The 17,692-nt window shown below is 38.4% G+C and overlaps 1 protein-coding gene across 11 annotated transcripts in view; it reads left to right on the top strand.

The window, feature by feature from the left end:
- TBL1XR1 (TBL1X/Y related 1) overlaps positions 1–17,692 on the top strand; it is a 167,620-nt gene that overhangs the window by 141,434 nt on the left and 8,494 nt on the right. For all 11 annotated transcript variants that reach the window (XM_045788684.2, XM_087861413.1, XM_087861410.1 and 8 more), the window contains 8 exons: positions 339–480; positions 3,087–3,150; positions 3,241–3,338; positions 4,563–4,623; positions 12,460–12,581; positions 12,719–12,793; positions 16,193–16,320; positions 16,913–17,078. In XM_045788684.2, coding sequence (XP_045644640.1) covers positions 339–480; positions 3,087–3,150; positions 3,241–3,338; positions 4,563–4,623; positions 12,460–12,581; positions 12,719–12,793; positions 16,193–16,320; positions 16,913–17,078 — 856 coding nt within the window. The remainder of the gene's footprint in view (positions 1–338; positions 481–3,086; positions 3,151–3,240; positions 3,339–4,562; positions 4,624–12,459; positions 12,582–12,718; positions 12,794–16,192; positions 16,321–16,912; positions 17,079–17,692) is intronic.

The raw sequence follows: 17,692 nt of genomic DNA, 5'->3' as shown, positions 1-17,692 counted from the left end.
AGGGGAGAATCTCAGGCAGACTCCATGCTGAGCCTGGAGCCTCATGCTGAGCCTGGAGCCTCATGCAGGGCTTGAACTCATGACCCGTGAGATGACCTGAGCTGAAACCAAGAGTCAGTTGCTTAACTGACTGCGCCACCCAGGGGCAGTTTTAATTAAACTTACTTCTTCAGAAGTGCCTAGGGCCCCCAAAATGGAGACTAAGGAAAATATTGGAAATGGAGATCCCCAAGAGTCTAGTTGTTTACCTTATTAATAATAGTATATAAATATGTTGCTTTGATTCTGGGATACTTGAGAATATCATGCGGATTTAAAATATGTTGCATACTTTATAGGTCTGGAGACTCAACAGCAAGAATATGGAATCTTAGTGAAAATAGCACTAGTGGCTCCACACAGTTAGTACTTAGACATTGTATACGAGAAGGAGGGCAAGATGTCCCAAGCAACAAGGATGTGACATCCCTAGATTGGAATGTGAGTATCACTGTATTATCCATGGTGAATATAGTTCTAATCTGTGTAACCTCAGACTAATAGCAGGGTTTGTCCATTTGTTGAGATACTTTTGAATTTCCGTAATAAGAACAACAAACTAGGTCTCCCCATTATCAAATGTGGTGTTAAAAACAAAGACTGGCCCTCCAGCAGGCGGACCTCGGTTCACCTTGCAGCCCTCCAGTTCCTCTTGCAGCAGAACCTTTGTCAGACTAGTGCTCGCCCACTCTCTGCTTCGTCTTCCTCAAATGTAAAGTACGAGAGTGATCATGGTACCTACGGAAATGAGGTCATAGGTGAAAATCAGCCACCGGATGTACTAAGTCCTTAACTACTAAGCTCTTTGCTAGGGGGTGGGAGAAATCTCCATAATAAAAGCTTGTTCTTGTTTTTCTCATTTTGTATGGACTGATGAGAATTTCACTGCTAACTGCCTTTTAGGCACCATTAGTCAAGGTTACTTCCAAGCTCTATTCTAGCTGTAGGAATCTTAAAGTTCTCTGATTCTGTGTGTCATTCCACATCTTCCAGAGATGACTTCACTGCTCTGACTTACCAGAACATTTGAGCTCCTCATTCATAAAGCCTCACCCTTTCGGTTTCAAGTATGTGATAAGCAGCTTAGTTTGTTTCCATTCCCATGATTAATTTGTGGAAAATTAGCATTTTTAAAGTTCCTGTATCTTTTCCTTCATTCTGTGTTGCCTTTTCTCCTTCCTTGTGACTTTGCATCCATTTTTTACCTGCCCTTTCAAGTCTAAGAAGCATCTTTAGACAGTTCCATCGTTCTCGAGCATTTCATGGGGTTTATCGTTCTTTCCTCAGCAAATGAACGCTTTCCTCCTCTGGCCTCTGTTCAACAACTGTTGTGCAGCTTTCCGAAGGATCTTCCAAATCTCATTCCAGTGAATGAGATCTGTTTTTCAAAATGGTATTTCTAGCTTAATTTCTCTGTGTCTATGAAATTCTTCCAAAACAAATAGCTAGGTTTTGTTTGTTTTTGTTTTTGTTTGTTTTTTTAGTGTTCCCTTACAAAATTTCCAGCAATGTATTTACTCTTTCCCTCCAGTGAGAGTAAAAATTACAAAGATGAGAAAGAGGTTTAGCATGCCACGGTATTGTTTGGTTGTAGGGTCAGGACTAAGAATTATCTTCTCAATATATGGGACTTTATTATATCTTAAGTCAAAGGCCTTATCACTCTGATATGCTGTTTGGCTCAGAAACCATATGTTAACTTAATGAAATTTACAGGTTACACTGAAAAGGATGGGTAACAAATGTTTGTTTGCTGAGCTTGGTGATTCTCAACTGCAGGTTACAGTTCTTAGAAGTGTGGACTTTTCAGACATGTATTATTCACTGTGGACTTGAATCTTCCGCTAAAAGGGGAAACGTTATCCTTGATTAATGGTTCTTTTCCATGACTAAAGCAAGAGTCTGTGAGATATCTGATCTTTCAAGTATTCTTTTCCTACTCTGGTGGTCCATGAACTAAGACATTTGGGGTTCAGTAGTTTAAAGGAAACTTCCCATTGTGCGGAGTCTGGAAATTAGCTTTTGCTGTTGGTTTCAACGTGGCTCTTTCTTCCTCAGATAGAACCAAATTCTGTCAGTACTGAGTCTACAACCCCTAGTACCAGCATCTGTTTTTCACTTACCTGCATAGTTAAGTGGCTTGAGAGGTCTGGAAAGGGCAATCTTGTTTTCAGTTCCCTTTCCAAAAAAACATCACAAAAGCCCTGAGGAAGGCAGGATTTTGTTCTCTGTCTTCAGTAGTGTTTACTGATCCCAGCAGTAGTCTGTTGAATGCACTCTGTAACTCGCACTTCCATAGATCTGTCCTCCTGTTGTACGGTTCATCAAGGCCAGGCACAGAAAGGGAATATAAGATTAGAGAAATTGGTATGGATTTCTCCTCACGGTAAAGTAGTTCCAGGCAATTGTACTCACTTCATTAACTATAAAGTCAGACTACACTCCTTTCTGGCTTTTTTTTTTTTTTTAATTGGTAAGGATTTCATATTGAGAAAGAATTAACAAAGGAAAGAAACATTCAATGATATTTAAGTATCTGATCACCTGAAACAGCAATATTATTTGGTTCACACACAATACAAGCTTCATTTAGACAGTAAAAGATTTAGAGGGAGGACCATATAAAGTCTTCTAATCATAACAAAATGTTTTAGCCAGTTTTGCTTTTTATTCTATTAAATCATTATTAGATTATGATTTTGGGGTCCTTCCTAGTCTGCACCCCTGCTCCCATCTTGAGTCATGTGCATCTGGAAGAATGCTGTAGACATTAGCATGAGTAAGGGTGGTGTTGGTCCTGGTCCAGCCAGAGTAATTCCTGCCATTCTTGAGATTTGGATATAAGGCTTCCACACAGACTAGATGCTGATTAAATACTAACTTCATAGCATTGAAGGGTGTTTTGTAGGTCTTTGGTAGCGTTCCCAAATTTTGAAGCAGAGAATGTCAAGATCTGCTCTTCCTAGGGCTTACACGTGAAATAGTCAAATAACAATAAAGTGCTCTTTCTGGATTATATAATTGAAGGAAGTGTGTTTCTCTGACAGAGTGAAGGTACACTTCTAGCAACTGGTTCATACGATGGATTTGCCAGAATATGGACTAAAGATGGTAAATGAAGCATTTTTCTTTTTATATGTTGTTATTGATCTAAATTATAAAGCTTGAAGTAATTTTAATGTTTTTCTTTTTGAATGTTAGGTAACCTTGCTAGCACCTTGGGGCAGCATAAAGGCCCTATATTTGCATTAAAGTGGAATAAGAAAGGAAATTTCATCCTAAGTGCTGGAGTAGACAAGGTAAAAGAACGTTAAACTAAGTTTTATAAAGGTTAGTGTGTTACAGAGTATAACTGAAAATAATGTTTTCTCCTGCTGTTCATATCAACAATAAAACATTCGTATATGGGAAATTCAGGTACAAATTCATGTTGATAATGGAAATGCTCTTAGAGTTTTCTGTCAGCTCCTTCCTCAATTTACTCATCAGAATGCCAATTATCTTTGTGACCACTCATCTTTGCTGGAATAGTGGGTGTCATACCTCCCATACTCTGCTTTCTTTCCTTAGTTTCTAGTTTATCTCAGCCGTGAAAATAGGTCCGGAGTGATTCCATGAGAAATCTTAGAGCCAATCTATTTGCCGAGCTCCTGGTGCTAATTGAAAATGTAAAAAAATGCAGGGTCTTTGCGGCTTTTTCCACTAAACTAGGCCGGGCAATATGGGTAGGTTAAAAATACAGCCTCCTTGCTCTTTTGTCTTCTTAGATCATCCCCTCTACCACACCTCCCAAAATGAATATAGGTCTAAGATGATTTTAATCCAGGAAAGCATATGCTCATATGTTTGTTAACTGAGCGAGTTGTCAGAAATGAAAGTACAGAGGAAAAAAAGGAAGAAAAATAAAAGAGGCCAGGAGCAGGAGGGAAAAGTCCTATTAATAACCAGTGCCACTGTGTGATACTTTACATCCCCAGAGTTACAAAACTAATGATGGGAGGGTGTTTAAAGGAATTGTGAATATATCCATCCAGATTTATGTGTCTACTTGGATATAATATACAAGACACTGTTTTACATATCGTCAAAATTCAAGCTGCCTGTGTGTGTAAATGTGATCTTTAAAAATCTTACTATTAAAAATTGGTTGGTGACTTTATTAACCAAGAATTTGCCTCCTAATAGCTAAAAAAAAAAAAAAAAATTACATTAAATACGTTATTGCAATTGAGTCTTAAGCAATATAATATAATGTCTGGTGTTTTGTAGACAACTAATAGTTACTTGAAGTGAGCTGACTGATGAAAACTCACCAGGGGAAAATGCAGCTACTTAGTAGTCATTTTCCCCCTCAGAATGGAGGGTAGTGTACCCTCGTTGTACTATTGGGGATAAGTAAATGTTTAAAGTTAAATTCACTCTGACATTTCCTATTGCTCTAACATAGTTAGCATCTAATTTATGCACCTACGATGAGCTTCGTTTAACCTCTTAATACATTTTTCTTTTCTTTCCAATCTCAGACTACGATTATTTGGGACGCACATACCGGTGAAGCCAAGCAACAGTTTCCCTTTCATTCAGGTAAACCTTCACAGTTTACATGAGAACTGGTGCTTCCTTCTGTTTTTCTAATTAAACTTTTGAAAGCATATCATTCATTTAAAATCTTGAAATATCAAATATCAATCTTGTTACTAGTCCTTTGAGGAGTTGATGTTCCATGACTTTCAGATTGTTAATTGTCAGGGGATCATCAAACATTTTCTGTGAAATGTACCATTAAAAAATCATTTGCAGCCTAGTGCAATTAGGTTGGTATTATCTAATGGTAGGAGCATAGATCTTGGAATCAGGAGATCTAAGTTTGAATGGCACTTCCACCCCACTTCACAAGCTTTAACACTGAGCAAGTCATTTAACCTTTCTGAGCCTCATTTTCTCTATCTGTAAATGAAGGCTAATAATTATATCTATGTGTTATGAGGATAAAACCAAATAATGTATATATGGAAATACTGTATAAAGTTTATAAACTCATACAATTTAGGTGTTGTTATTTCTCATTTTGGACTCCTGTTTCTAAATCAGTCCTCCTGTGTACATGAAATTAAAAAAGAGACTTTCCCAGCATTGTTGGAACTTTGGTGCTTTAAGTGGGTTTCTCTTTTAAAAAATAATTTGATACTTAAATACAATAATTCCGGCCCTCCCCAATAGTGTGTTCCTTTCTCCTTGATATAGAGCCATGCATGCACCAGGGTATACAACCTGATGAGTAGAGACAGCTGGGTTTTAGTACCTGCTTTCTGTTGATGCTGTTCTCGGGGAGTTTCCTGATGATAATTATTAAACTAGAACAAGATGCCTAATAACTACAGTTGACCCTTGAACAACATAGGTTTGAACTGTGCAGATCCACTTACATATGTGGCTTTTTATTCAATACATACAATTGCAATACTCCAAATTTATTTTCTTTTTTATTGGTTTCTGTAGCTTACTTTATTATATGAATACAGTATAAAACTCATATAACATACAAAATTGACTGTTAATTGACTGTTTCTGTTCATGGTAAGGCTTCCAGTTGACAATAAGCTATTAGTAGTTAAGTTTTGGGGGAATCAAAAGTGCAGTACGGGGCGCCTGGGTGGCACAGCGGTTAAGCGTCTGCCTTCGGCTCAGGGCGTGATCCCGGCGTTATGGGATCGAGCCCCACATCAGGCTCCTCCGCTATGAGCCTGCTTCTTCCTCTCCCACTCCCCCTGCCTGTGTTCCCTCTCTCGCTGGCTGTCTCTATCTCTGTCAAATAAATAAATAAAATCTTTAAAAAAAAAAAAAAAAGTGCAGTACGGAATTTCAACTGCACGTGGAAGGGCCCTGACCCCTGTCCTGCTTAGGGGTCAGCTAAGTTAGAGCAGTAGTTGTAGGACTACCTGATTTCACTGCTTTGTTAAGGATTTTGTTGTCGTTGGGAAGAGTTTTGAAGTCTGACTAAATATTTTCCAATTTTTGGTAATATCCTTTTCACAAATAGCCAGTGGCACGGCATCACCTTTAAAACTGAAACAGCTTCTGACATTCTGGCTTTTTGTCTTTTTCTGTTTAGTGTGACTAAACAAGCCAGATGAGGTACAAAATGACTGCTGCGTGGTATCTGGGTAACATCATTGTGCAAGCATCATGGGGACAGTTCAGGCTGATTAAAACTTACCACGTTAATAGGCATTTACACATCAGTTTTTGTTTACCTGTTTACGTGCACCTTTGTTTCTAGTCCTTACCCAGGTAGAGTTCTCTTGAGGTTTGGTAGTGGTACTAGCTACTGTTTAAGGAAGACCACCTTTGTGTTCGAGACGGTGCTCTTTGTATACATGATCCCATTTAGTCCTGACTACAACCTGATGAGCTCCATGGTATTGAAGTCATTTTACAAGTAAATAAGCCTTTTCCCCAGGATATATTTTCTTGCCATGCTTTTTGTTTTTTAAAACAGCTTTATTGAGATATAATTGTCATAAAATGGGCTATACATACTTAAATTGTGCACGTTGGTATGTTTTGACATGTATATACCACCTAACCTGTCACACACTTCAGACAGTAAATACACCTGTTAGTTCCAGAGGTTGCCTCCTGCCCGTTTGTGATCTCTCCCCTTCATCCCTAGACAACCACCCATGGTCTTTCCACACCAGAAATTAGTTTACATTATGTAAATGGAATCATACTTTGTTGGTCTGGTGTCTTTCACTCTGAGAAGTTGTTTTGCATTCACTTCAGTTCCTCGTGTGGATACACCACAGTGTGTTTATCCATTTACCTGTTGAGGCAAATTTGGGTTGTTTCCAGTTTTTTGGGCTGTTATAAATAAAACTGCTATCAATATTCATGTACAAGTTTTTGTGTGGACTTGTGCTTTCATTTCTCCCATGCAACTGTCTAAGACTAGAATAGCTGAATTATATGGGAGGTATATGTTTAACTTGTTAATAAACTCCTGAACTGTTTTTCCAAAGCTTACATTTTCCATACTGGTTTACATTTTCACCAGCATTGGATATTCTCGTCCCTGCATGTCCTGGCCAGCACTTGATAAGTGGTTAGTGTCGTTAATTGGAGCCACTCTAATAAGTGGGTATTGGTATCCCATTGTGGTTTTAATTTGCATTTCCTAATGACCAGTGATGTTGAGCATCCTGTCATGTGCTATTTACCATCTGTAGGTCTTACTTGGTGAAGTATCTGATCAAATCTTTGGATCTTTAATTTATTGTTTTCTTTCTATTGAGTGTTGTGAGTTCTTTATGTATTCTGAACACAAGTTTATGAGGTATTTACATATGCTGTCTTATAGTCTCTGGCTCATCTTTGCATTGTTTTAAAAGTATCCCTGTGTGTCAACTCTATTTCAAGGAAAAGAAAACAAAACAACAGTATCCCTCGAAGATCAGGAGTTATTAATGTTGATGAGTTCCATAAATTATTTATTTGTTCTTTTATGTATCATGCTTTCAGTGTCAATCTGATTTGCTCTTTTTTTCCTATTTGCTTGATGTGGAAGTTGAGGTCACTGATTTGAGACCTTTCTACTTTTGTAATATGGATATTTAGTGGTATAAATTTACTTGTAATTACCACTAAGTGACACCTCTGTCTGCATAGCTCTCTCCTTTCTGGTAATCTGTACTATGAATTCCAGCTGCCTTGGTCTCCTAGATTCTCAGCTTTGTCTCTTTGAGTTCAGGAAATTTATTGATCTCTTCCTAGAGAGATTCCTCTTCCCTATACCAAGACCTGGACTTCTTTTCCCCCAAGTTGTAAGCTTGGGCAGTTATAAAGGGCACATTGATTGTTGGTTCCCATTGTCTCAGGAACCACTGTCTTGAATTGTTATCTCATATTTTGTAAGCTTTCTGGTTGTTTTAGGCAGGAGGTAATTTGGTCATCTTGACCAGAAATAGAAGTCTATAATGTTTTTTAAATTACCATATTTTAATTGCTGTGCTAAATTGTCTCCCATATATACTCTTTCATAAAGCATAAATTATGATTACAGATAAGTTATTTTTTTTTAAGATTTTATTATTTATTTGACAGAGAGACAGCCAGCGAGAGAGGGAACACAAGCAGGGGGAGTGGGAGAGGAAGAAGCAGGCTCCCAGCGTAGGAACCTGACGTGGGGCTCGATCCCATAATGCCGGGATCACGCCCTGAGCCGAAGGCAGATGCTTAATGACTGAGCCACCCAGGCACCCCTACAGATAAGTTATAGTAAGTGGCCATTTCATACCTGTTAGTATGGCCAGAAGAAGTAATAATGTTCATGAGGATATGGAGACCTTAGGGTCCTTCTACTTCACTAGTAGGTTTGTAAAATGGTACAGTCACTCACTGTGGAAAATAGTATGACAGTTCCTCAAAAAGCTAAATATAGAATTACCATATTATGATCCAGCAATTCTACACCTCGGTATATATCCAAAAGACTTGGAAGCCGGGACTTGAACAGATTCTTGTCAGTGTTCATAGCAGCATTATTCACAGTAGCCAAAAGGTGGAAACAACCCAGTGTCCATCAACAGACAAATGAATAATAAACAAAATGTGGTCTACACGTACAATTATTACTCAGCCATGAAGAGGAATGAAGGTCTGACACATGCTGCAACATTAGTGAACCTTGTACGCATTATGCTAAGTGGAGTAAAGCACACACAGAGGGACAAGTAGTATGATTTTACTTATTAACTATCTAGAACAGGCACATTCATAGAGACAAAGTAAAGATTAGAGGTTCTCAGGAGTGGGCGAGGGGGAAATGGGGAGTTATTGCTTAATGGCTGTGGAGTTTCTGTTTGGGGTGATGAGAAAGTGTGAAAATAGTGGTGGTTGCACAGCCTTGTGAACATAATTAATACCACTGATTGTACACTTAATAAAAGGGTATTTTATGTTATATAGGACCACCGTATTTAAAAATTAATAATAAAATATGTCCAAACCCATTGAATTGTTCACTTTAAATGGATGAATTTCACAGTATGTGATCTATATTTCAGTAAAGCTGTTTCCAAAAAATGCGGATGACTGATAAATGGCCTTCTCTCCTTGCTGCATAGGTTCAGTTCATTCGTTACCTTCTAAATTATGAAGGTTGGAGGGGGTAACGAAAATGTATCAAAACTTGCAGGACACACAAATTTTAATCTTAGCTCCAAGATTTTAAAAGATTGTGTAGCCCTAGGCAAGTTAATTAACTTTTCTTAGTCTCTTTTATCATGTATAAAATGAGATCAGTAGTAATGAACACATCTCTCACATATCACTTACATAAAAATGCATTTTGTTGTGAGATGTATTTCTTTTTTTTTTTTTTTAAAGTTTACTTATTAAGTAATCTCTACACCCATCACGGGGCTTGAACTCAGAACCCCAAGATCAAGAGTCTTGTGCTCTTCCAGCTGAGCCAGCCAGGGGCCCCATAGAGATGTATTTCTTTCCTAAAGAATTTGCATCACCTAGACTCCTTTTATTTTAGGAGTAAACAAGAAGGAAGAAGGTAGGTGTTCTTAGATTATACCAATTTTATAACCATTGTATTTTATGAGCCAGGTGTATCACAAAGCATAAATCATACAACTCATGTTGCAGCATTCCCCAACTTCTCCCAGGGAGCTTTACTTGGTCATATGGTTTTTGTTTTGTTCTGAACCTAATGGTGTATTTGTTTGAATGCCACTTCCTATTTTCTCAGCCTCCCATCTCCTATTTTGCAGACAGCTCTGCATCAAATTAACATCCTAATACATCAGGACAGGTTCTTGGCATTCTTTGTAGCATTTTATTATACTTTTAATTGTTTTCTAAGTGTATTAGATTTTCCAGGCTTTTTTCCCCCCAGCACTTAACACTAGAACCAATTAGTTATCAAACATTTTGTTAAAATTATTTTTGAAATGATATCTTATGTAATAGTACTTAATGTCAAAACGAAAGTGTAGATTCCAGGCACGAAAACAGAATCGAAACCAGGTAGTCCACAAGGGGAAGTTAGTACAAGGAAATAGTTGCAGAGGTGTTGGAAGAGTGAAAACCAGAGGACTGTGAGGTATCCCAGAGTGTAACAACTGCAAAAAACTTAAGACGATAGAGAAGGCAGGATCCAGCTGCCCAGTGGGACTTAGAACTGGAGAAACCAGACTGCCTGGCCAGAACAGGCACCTTGGAGTAACGGTTGCCATTGCCAGCCACCCAGCCTTGAAAGAGAGATGAGAGCAAAATCGCCTGTCTTCTGTTTCTCTTGCCGTTGGGCTGGTAACAGTGTCTCCCACTGTATGAATCCATCTGGAAACCGATAGACACTGGAGCCTGGGGTATGTCATTTGCAAGAGTCCACCTGCTGTGTGTAGAGCATAGCAGGACAGAGTGTGGTTAGGAATGGCCCTGAGAGCAAGCAGACAATGAACAGGACCGTCATCGACATGCATCTAAGATGATGCGATGTGCACAGACAGCAGAATTCATACATAGTGCTCGTCAAAGTTGGCCTGTATTTTTGTTTACTGGCTGATTTAAGTTGGATTCTCCCAGAAGCAGACCTTGAGCCAAGCATTTGAGTGACGCAATTTATTAAGGAAACACTCTCAGGGGAAACAAGTGAGGAACTGTAGGGATCAGGATGGGGAAGAGGGCCCAGCCTCAGCCTGATCCAGGCAGGGCTTTGGAGTGTTTATTACACCTTGGAGTTTTTCTCATCTTTAGCCACACGTTAGATTTTTGAATAATCTCCTTTCTCCCCCAAACCCAACTACATACCACCAGCCATTGGGTACTAGCCATCTTTTGGGGGGAGGGTGTTGGAGTCAGCATTAGAACAGGGCAGTTCTCTGAAGAAGTTGACCACAGGAGCCCTTAGCACCAAAGCACTCAGAAACTGGGAATTAGACACAGCACAGGTAAAAGAGGGTCTGTGAAGGAGGGAGAGCAGACACCTCTGAAGTCATACTGCCTTACAACAGCAGTAGAATATAACCTGCGCTTCGCTCTGCTCGCTTGGCTCATCAGTCTAACAGTGCTCAGAACTCCTGTTCGTAGTATGCTCGGTGTAAAGATAGCCAGTTACTATTATGCACATATACATACGACAAGGAAATGGGTTTGTTTTTTCTTTCCCATAGACACAAGTTCTGACTATTGTATTAAATGCTTTATACAGCTTCACTTTAACTTCCTGTTTTCCTCCTCGTCTCTAAGTGTTTACTCTGAATGGTAAACTTGTTCTGTAAAGGGCCAGAACACAACCTTTTTGGGCTGTATAAGCTGTAGAATCTCTATGGGAGCCAGTCTGGTCTGCCCTTGTAGTGCAAAACAGCCATGATAATATGTAACCAAATGAACTTGTCTGGGTTTTAATAAAATTTTATTAGGACACTAAAATCTGAGTTTTGTATGATGTTCACATTCATAGGTCCTCTTTTGATCATGTGTCATCTTGTGATCCCCACCCCCAGCCGAATGAAACGTGAAAACTACTCCTGGCTAATGAACACTGCTCTCAACCCAGTGTTTTTTGTGTGCTCCTATTGCTTAACCCAGTTACTTGCTATCGTTACCTTAATCTGCGTTACTAATTATAGAGAGCCTTTGCACCTTGCAGCAGGGGGAAATGAAAAGAAAGACTCTCCAGTCATATCAGAGCTGAAATAACTATTAATAGCCAGCCAGCTTTTGGGCGTCTGAGGTTTTAAATTCAATGACGTAGGTTTTAAGCGGTGTCTGACAAGAATCACTTAGAAGAAAATGTATTTGCGATCATATGCAATATTCCACTTATCAGTTGAGTGATTTGGAAATAATTCAGCATAACATTTGTCTAACTTGTAATTTACAAGGTACTTTTCACACACATCATCTCACTTGATCTTCACAATATCCTTGTGTGTATTAAGCTTAAAGGTTTTATCCTTTTTTAGATGAGGAAAATATCATGAGAGGTTAAATGACTTGCTTGGGGCCCAGCGGTTAGGGAGTGGAGGAACCAAGCCCCCTTGTCTATTGAACACTCAAGAGTATTTTAGAAATAAAAGGAAGTATAACATCACTTTTAAGTGTTTACAAACACGATACCAAGAAGCCAGTGCTAGTAATTTATAGAGCAAGCTCTCAGGAACCCTGATCTCCTGTGTTACTTTCTGTTAGGCTTTGTCTCACAGAGAGACAACTGAACTGAAATGGATTCATTTGTGATATTTAGATGCCTTCATTTTTAAAAATTCTATTACTAACTTAAAAATTATAAAGTAAAATGCTCAAGTTCCTATCAGCATACTTAATGTCCAAGCGTGGCGTAAAGCCCAAGCTCCGAGATTTTAGTCCGTGTGGAATGAATGCAGACTCAGTGCTTTTTCTTTCCAGCACCAGCACTGGATGTTGACTGGCAGAGCAACAACACCTTTGCTTCTTGTAGCACAGATATGTGCATACATGTCTGTAAACTAGGACAAGACAGACCTATTAAAACATTCCAGGGACATACGGTGAGTAGCCTCCCCCCCGCAAAGTGGTTATTATGAATAAGTAATATTACAGAGTGGCTTTGCAGTATGTATGTTTAACATCCAAAGAGCAACCCAGTCTATAAAATGAAAATGTGAATATTTACTGTTATTTTTAGAATGAAGTAAATGCTATCAAATGGGACCCAACTGGCAATCTTCTGGCCTCCTGTTCTGATGACATGACTTTGAAGGTAATTCGAGGAGTGGGGAGACATGCAGTGGAGGTGTCATGAAGAATGACTGTTCTGGCCGTTTTTAGATTATTTAGAATGTCTGTCTTACAGTTCATTGAATGCTTAAACCTGGGTCAGGATTTACTCTACTTTTTAGTACTTAATCATTGTTTTTTATATTTTATTTTGTGAAGTATTTCAAGTGTTTAAATATAGCAAATAAATTCTATTTAAAAGAGTGATAGGAATTGTGCTACAAAACCTGCTGTCTTAATTGTCTTCACTTCTAGAAGGTCATATACGGATTCAATTAAAGTTTATTTGCACATGTAAAAATTTGACTAATAAGTAACAGGTCTTTGTAGCATTCGTGGATTTTGCTGAAATTCTGTGAACTATATTAATTTGATTTTGTGGTGTGAATGTGTATCATCCTTGCTGGGAAGCAGATATGTAGCAGAGAATTGCTTAGCTGGTGAGGGAGCCTCGTTGACACACGCCAGCTCGGCAGCTCGACATGGATTTATGTTTTTCTTGTCAGTGTGACTAAAAGCAAAACTAACACCTTGCACCTGTGCGCATCACGTTTAGAGAAAAAACATTTTGAGATAAAGAACAGCCTAGTACTAATCTCCAATATTAATGAAGTTTTGAGCCCTTTCCTGCAACATAGTAACTCTCCTGAAAATAATTTTATCTTGACGCTGCAATGCCAAGGGCTGCAGATGTGGTGACCCTTGCAGATGGAGGAATCATGAGAGAAAACTGCTTTTCCTCCTGTCAACAGACTAAATGTAACCTTGGTAACCTGGTGGGGTTTTTTCCTTAACTACCTCCTGTGTTTTTAGTTATCAGTTTTCTCAAGCCTGGGCCCCCTGGCAAACATCGCTACTACAAAGGCTTCTCTTAATGCTTTTGTCTCTGGGTTTACTTTGCATGCGTGCGCGTTGCAGTCATAAAATGAAAAGCTTTTGGAACAGAGTGTGGCACATAAGCGGAAATGAAAGAAGGCCGGTGGCTGGAGAGTCTACTGAGTTGCAGTTAGATAAGTTTGAACTAGAAAGTGTTAGCTTTTCGTCCTAACAATAATGAAAGGTCAGATTTTTAAAGCAGACACGGGATGGGTCGATACTGTATAGTGGAGCCAAATTCTGAGAACAAGGAACATGAGTCAGAAGATCCTGCGAAGCCTGCGCGGTGATCGAGCCGTGCAGGTGGAGGTGCTAGGGGGGCCTGATGCTCCGAGAAGAACTCTGCCCTTGGCAGAAACATTTGGGACTTCTCTGCAGGTGGGTGGTCATTCAAAGCCATGGGCTCGGATGAAGCTGTGTAGGGAGAGAGGACAGAGTAAGAAAAGAGGGGAACCTTAGAAATAGAAAGTCTTAAGAAACTCCCAGAAATTGCCAGCTCAAGAGGAACGAGCTTCCAAAAAGAAACTGAGAAGGAATGACCCAAATGGAAAAAGAGTGTTCAGAGAAGAATGTTCCAAGGGAGTTGATGGATGGGAGTTAACAGTGGCAATGCTATTGAAAGGTCAAATGAAATAAGTTTTGAAACGTATTTTGGGGGCTTATTTACATGGAGTTATAAATGTCTAGGATCCAAAAACATGATGGGTTTGCTTCGTTATCTCTTATTGGTACATTGCAGACATGTGAAACACACCTGATTTTTGCGGGGGTTTTTTTTGTTGCTGGCAGTTGGGTTTTGATATGTGTTTGTGTTTGGCAAGATTTACCCCCATGTCTTTATGGAATGATTTTGCCAGAAATACTCCAGTATAGGTTTTTCTTGGTTTTTGCTGAGAAATAATATTAATTTTAAACCTCTGTACACATGTGTTTTCAACTCAAGCAAGGCTATTCTCTACTCATCATTTTAACTTTAATTATTGCTTTGTCATTTTTCATGGTTGGTTCTGTATGAGTCATTTTTCTGAGCTTTTATTATGGTAAGAAAACTTACCGTGACATCTTTTTTTATCAGATTTTTAAGTGTACAGCGCAGTATTGTTATCTATGGGCACAATATTGTAGATCTGTAGAGCTGAAATTTTACACTTGTCGATTAGCTGGTCCTCCTAATCTCTTCTCCTCAGCCTCTGGCAGCTACCATTCTTTTCTTGGCTTCTGTGAGTTTTAGATACCTCATATAAATGGGGCCGTGCAGTATTTGTCCTTCAGATTCATCCATGTTGTTGCATAGTTCAGGAATTCCTTTTTTTTAAGGCTGAATGATAAATGTATTACATACATTATATTGTACGTAATACCTTATTTTCTTTATCCATTCATCCATTGATGGACACTTAGGTTGTTTCTGTGTCTTAACTTCTGTGACTAATGCTGCAGTGAACAGGGAGTGCAAATATATTTTTAAGATTCTGATTTTAGTTCTTTTAGATAAATACGCAGAGGCGGGATTGCTGGATAATATGGTAGTTCTGTTTTTATTTTTTTGAGTATCGTGCATACTGTTTTTCATAGCAGCTAATGCTTTGCGTTCCCACCAGCAGTGTAACAAGTGGTCTAATTTCTCTACGTCCTTGTCAACATTTATTGTCGTTTTTATTTTATAATAGCCATCCTAATAGATGTGAAATGATATCTCATTGTAGTTTTGATTTGCATTTCCCTGATGGCTAGTGACATTGAGCATCTTTTCATGTACCCGTTGGGCATTTGTATATCTTCTTGGAAGAAAGGTCTGTTCACATCAGTTGCCCATTTTCAAATTGGATTATTAGGGTTTTTGCTATTGAGTTGTAGGAGTTCCTCTTATATTTTCAAAATTAACCCTTTATTTATATATAGATATATGGTTTGCATGTGTGTTCTCCCATTCTGTCAGTTGCCTCTTTACTTTATTGTTACCCTTGCTGCTCAGAAGCTTTTTATTTATATAGTTCCATTTGGCTTTTTGGTTTTGTTTTTGTTGCCTGCACCTTAGTGTCATACAGGAATGTGTTATTTGCATGTTGCTTGCGTATTTGCCCTTCTCTGTTACAGAATGTTTTCTGATTCTAAATCCTGAAAGGAATTATAATCTACATCCTTTAATTAAGGGACAGTGTCGAAACTAATGCCTTCAACATTTTAGGATCGTTACCCAAGGGACTTACTAAATGTTGAAGTTTGTACCGTCTGAAGCTCTCGAAGTTAATCTTTGAACTACAGCTAATTCAGTCTTGAAGCCTCAGAATAGTGAACATTTGGAGAGGACTTAAAGCTAATTTGTCATTTTTAGAAGAGAGAAATATTAAATATATTCTACATTTTAATTTCTTTGCAAATAATTCCCTTGATCACTAATCATTGTCTGGTTATACTGCTTATATTTTAGATTGGCACATTAGTATTTTAAATGTATCCTTTGTATGGGAAAATATGACTACATACATTTTTCTGTTTTGCTCAGATATGGAGTATGAAACAGGACAGTTGTGTCCATGATTTGCAAGCCCATAATAAAGAAATTTATACTATCAAATGGAGTCCAACAGGGCCGGGGACAAATAATCCAAATGCCAACCTTATGTTAGCAAGGTAATATTTCTGTTTTACTCTTTCCTTTATGAGTCTTCTACACAAAAAGCTTCTAGTAAATATGACAGAGTTAGGAAAGATTCCATGAAATGGGAATGTATCCTGCAAGGAATGTTTTTTTGATGGGAATATTTAAACTTGGAGTTTTATTCTTATTTCAGTCCATCATGGATTTTTATATCTTGAGTTATCAAATATTTATTGATGATATCAAATATTGATTAAAAACTCAAGTAATCGAGGCATAGTGCAATAAAGTTTCTTCAGCATTAAAAAAAATAATATTAAAAATATAGTCAATACATTGTTCAAAACCACGGATCAGTCAGTGTAAAAGAATAATTTAAAGAGCCAAGGAATACCATGAATTCAGCTTATTTTGTTTTTTTAGTTCAGGGACTCGGAGGTGCTCTTAAGCTGCCTTTTCTCCTGTATAGCTTTGCTTCCAGAACACTTGCTTCCTAACAGCCCAGTCTGCATCTCATAAGGAATTCGTGGCTAGCTACTAGAAATGGCTGAATATTATAGATTGGTGGTGGGGCTTGGGAGTATTTCATTACTTACGGAGTCATTTTGTTTCCTCCTTTGTCAGTGCATCCTTCGATTCTACTGTTAGATTATGGGACGTAGACCGAGGAATTTGCATCCATACTTTGACAAAACACCAAGAGCCTGTGTACAGTGTGGCTTTCAGTCCTGATGGCAGGTACCTGGCAAGTGGTTCTTTTGACAAATGTGTGCACATCTGGAACACACAGGTATGTCTCAGTTATTTAACTCATCACCTGCTTTCATAGTTACCAAGAAGCACTTGCCTATAGAAATTCTCTTTTCTCTTTTGGTTGTCATTCCTTTTGCGACATTAGTTCAATCCTAGTTTTTAAGTGAGTACTTTTTTTTTAATTTACAGCCAAGGAAAGACTGAAGTGAATCGAAGTTACATTTTCCTAATGTAGACCAGAATTTAGGAATAAATTTAGATTCTTGTTTTATTTTTTTTCAAGTTTACTGACCTAAAATGTGAGAATTTGAGATGCACTTTTAGATAAATGATGTAGTTTCTTGATTTTCTAAAAGCCGTGTCTTTGAAGGAGCTATATGTGAGCAGTTAATAGATTGTGCTAAAGGACAAGATTTTCTGGCTGAACACAGCGATTCATCAGGAATAAACTTAAAACTGTACTACCTTTTTAGGGATAGTACTATAGAGAGATCGTTTCCTAAAAATGGAGAGATTAGCCAGTTGCTTTGTTTCATCTTCTCACCTTTTTAGCGTTTATGCTCCACATACTGTTTTTTTAATAGCAGTGGCTTGACTGCCCCGCCCCGTCGGTGACCCCTTCTTGGGTGGTTGTAGCACACCCATAGTCCG

The sequence above is a fragment of the Ursus americanus genome, chromosome 4 (assembly GCF_024610735.1).
Source record: "Ursus americanus isolate L20-20 chromosome 4, mUrsAme1.1.p, whole genome shotgun sequence".
Taxonomy (NCBI): Eukaryota; Metazoa; Chordata; class Mammalia; order Carnivora; family Ursidae; genus Ursus; species Ursus americanus.
Note: the sequence above shows the minus strand (reverse complement) of the source record. Positions and strands in the feature narration are given on the sequence as shown.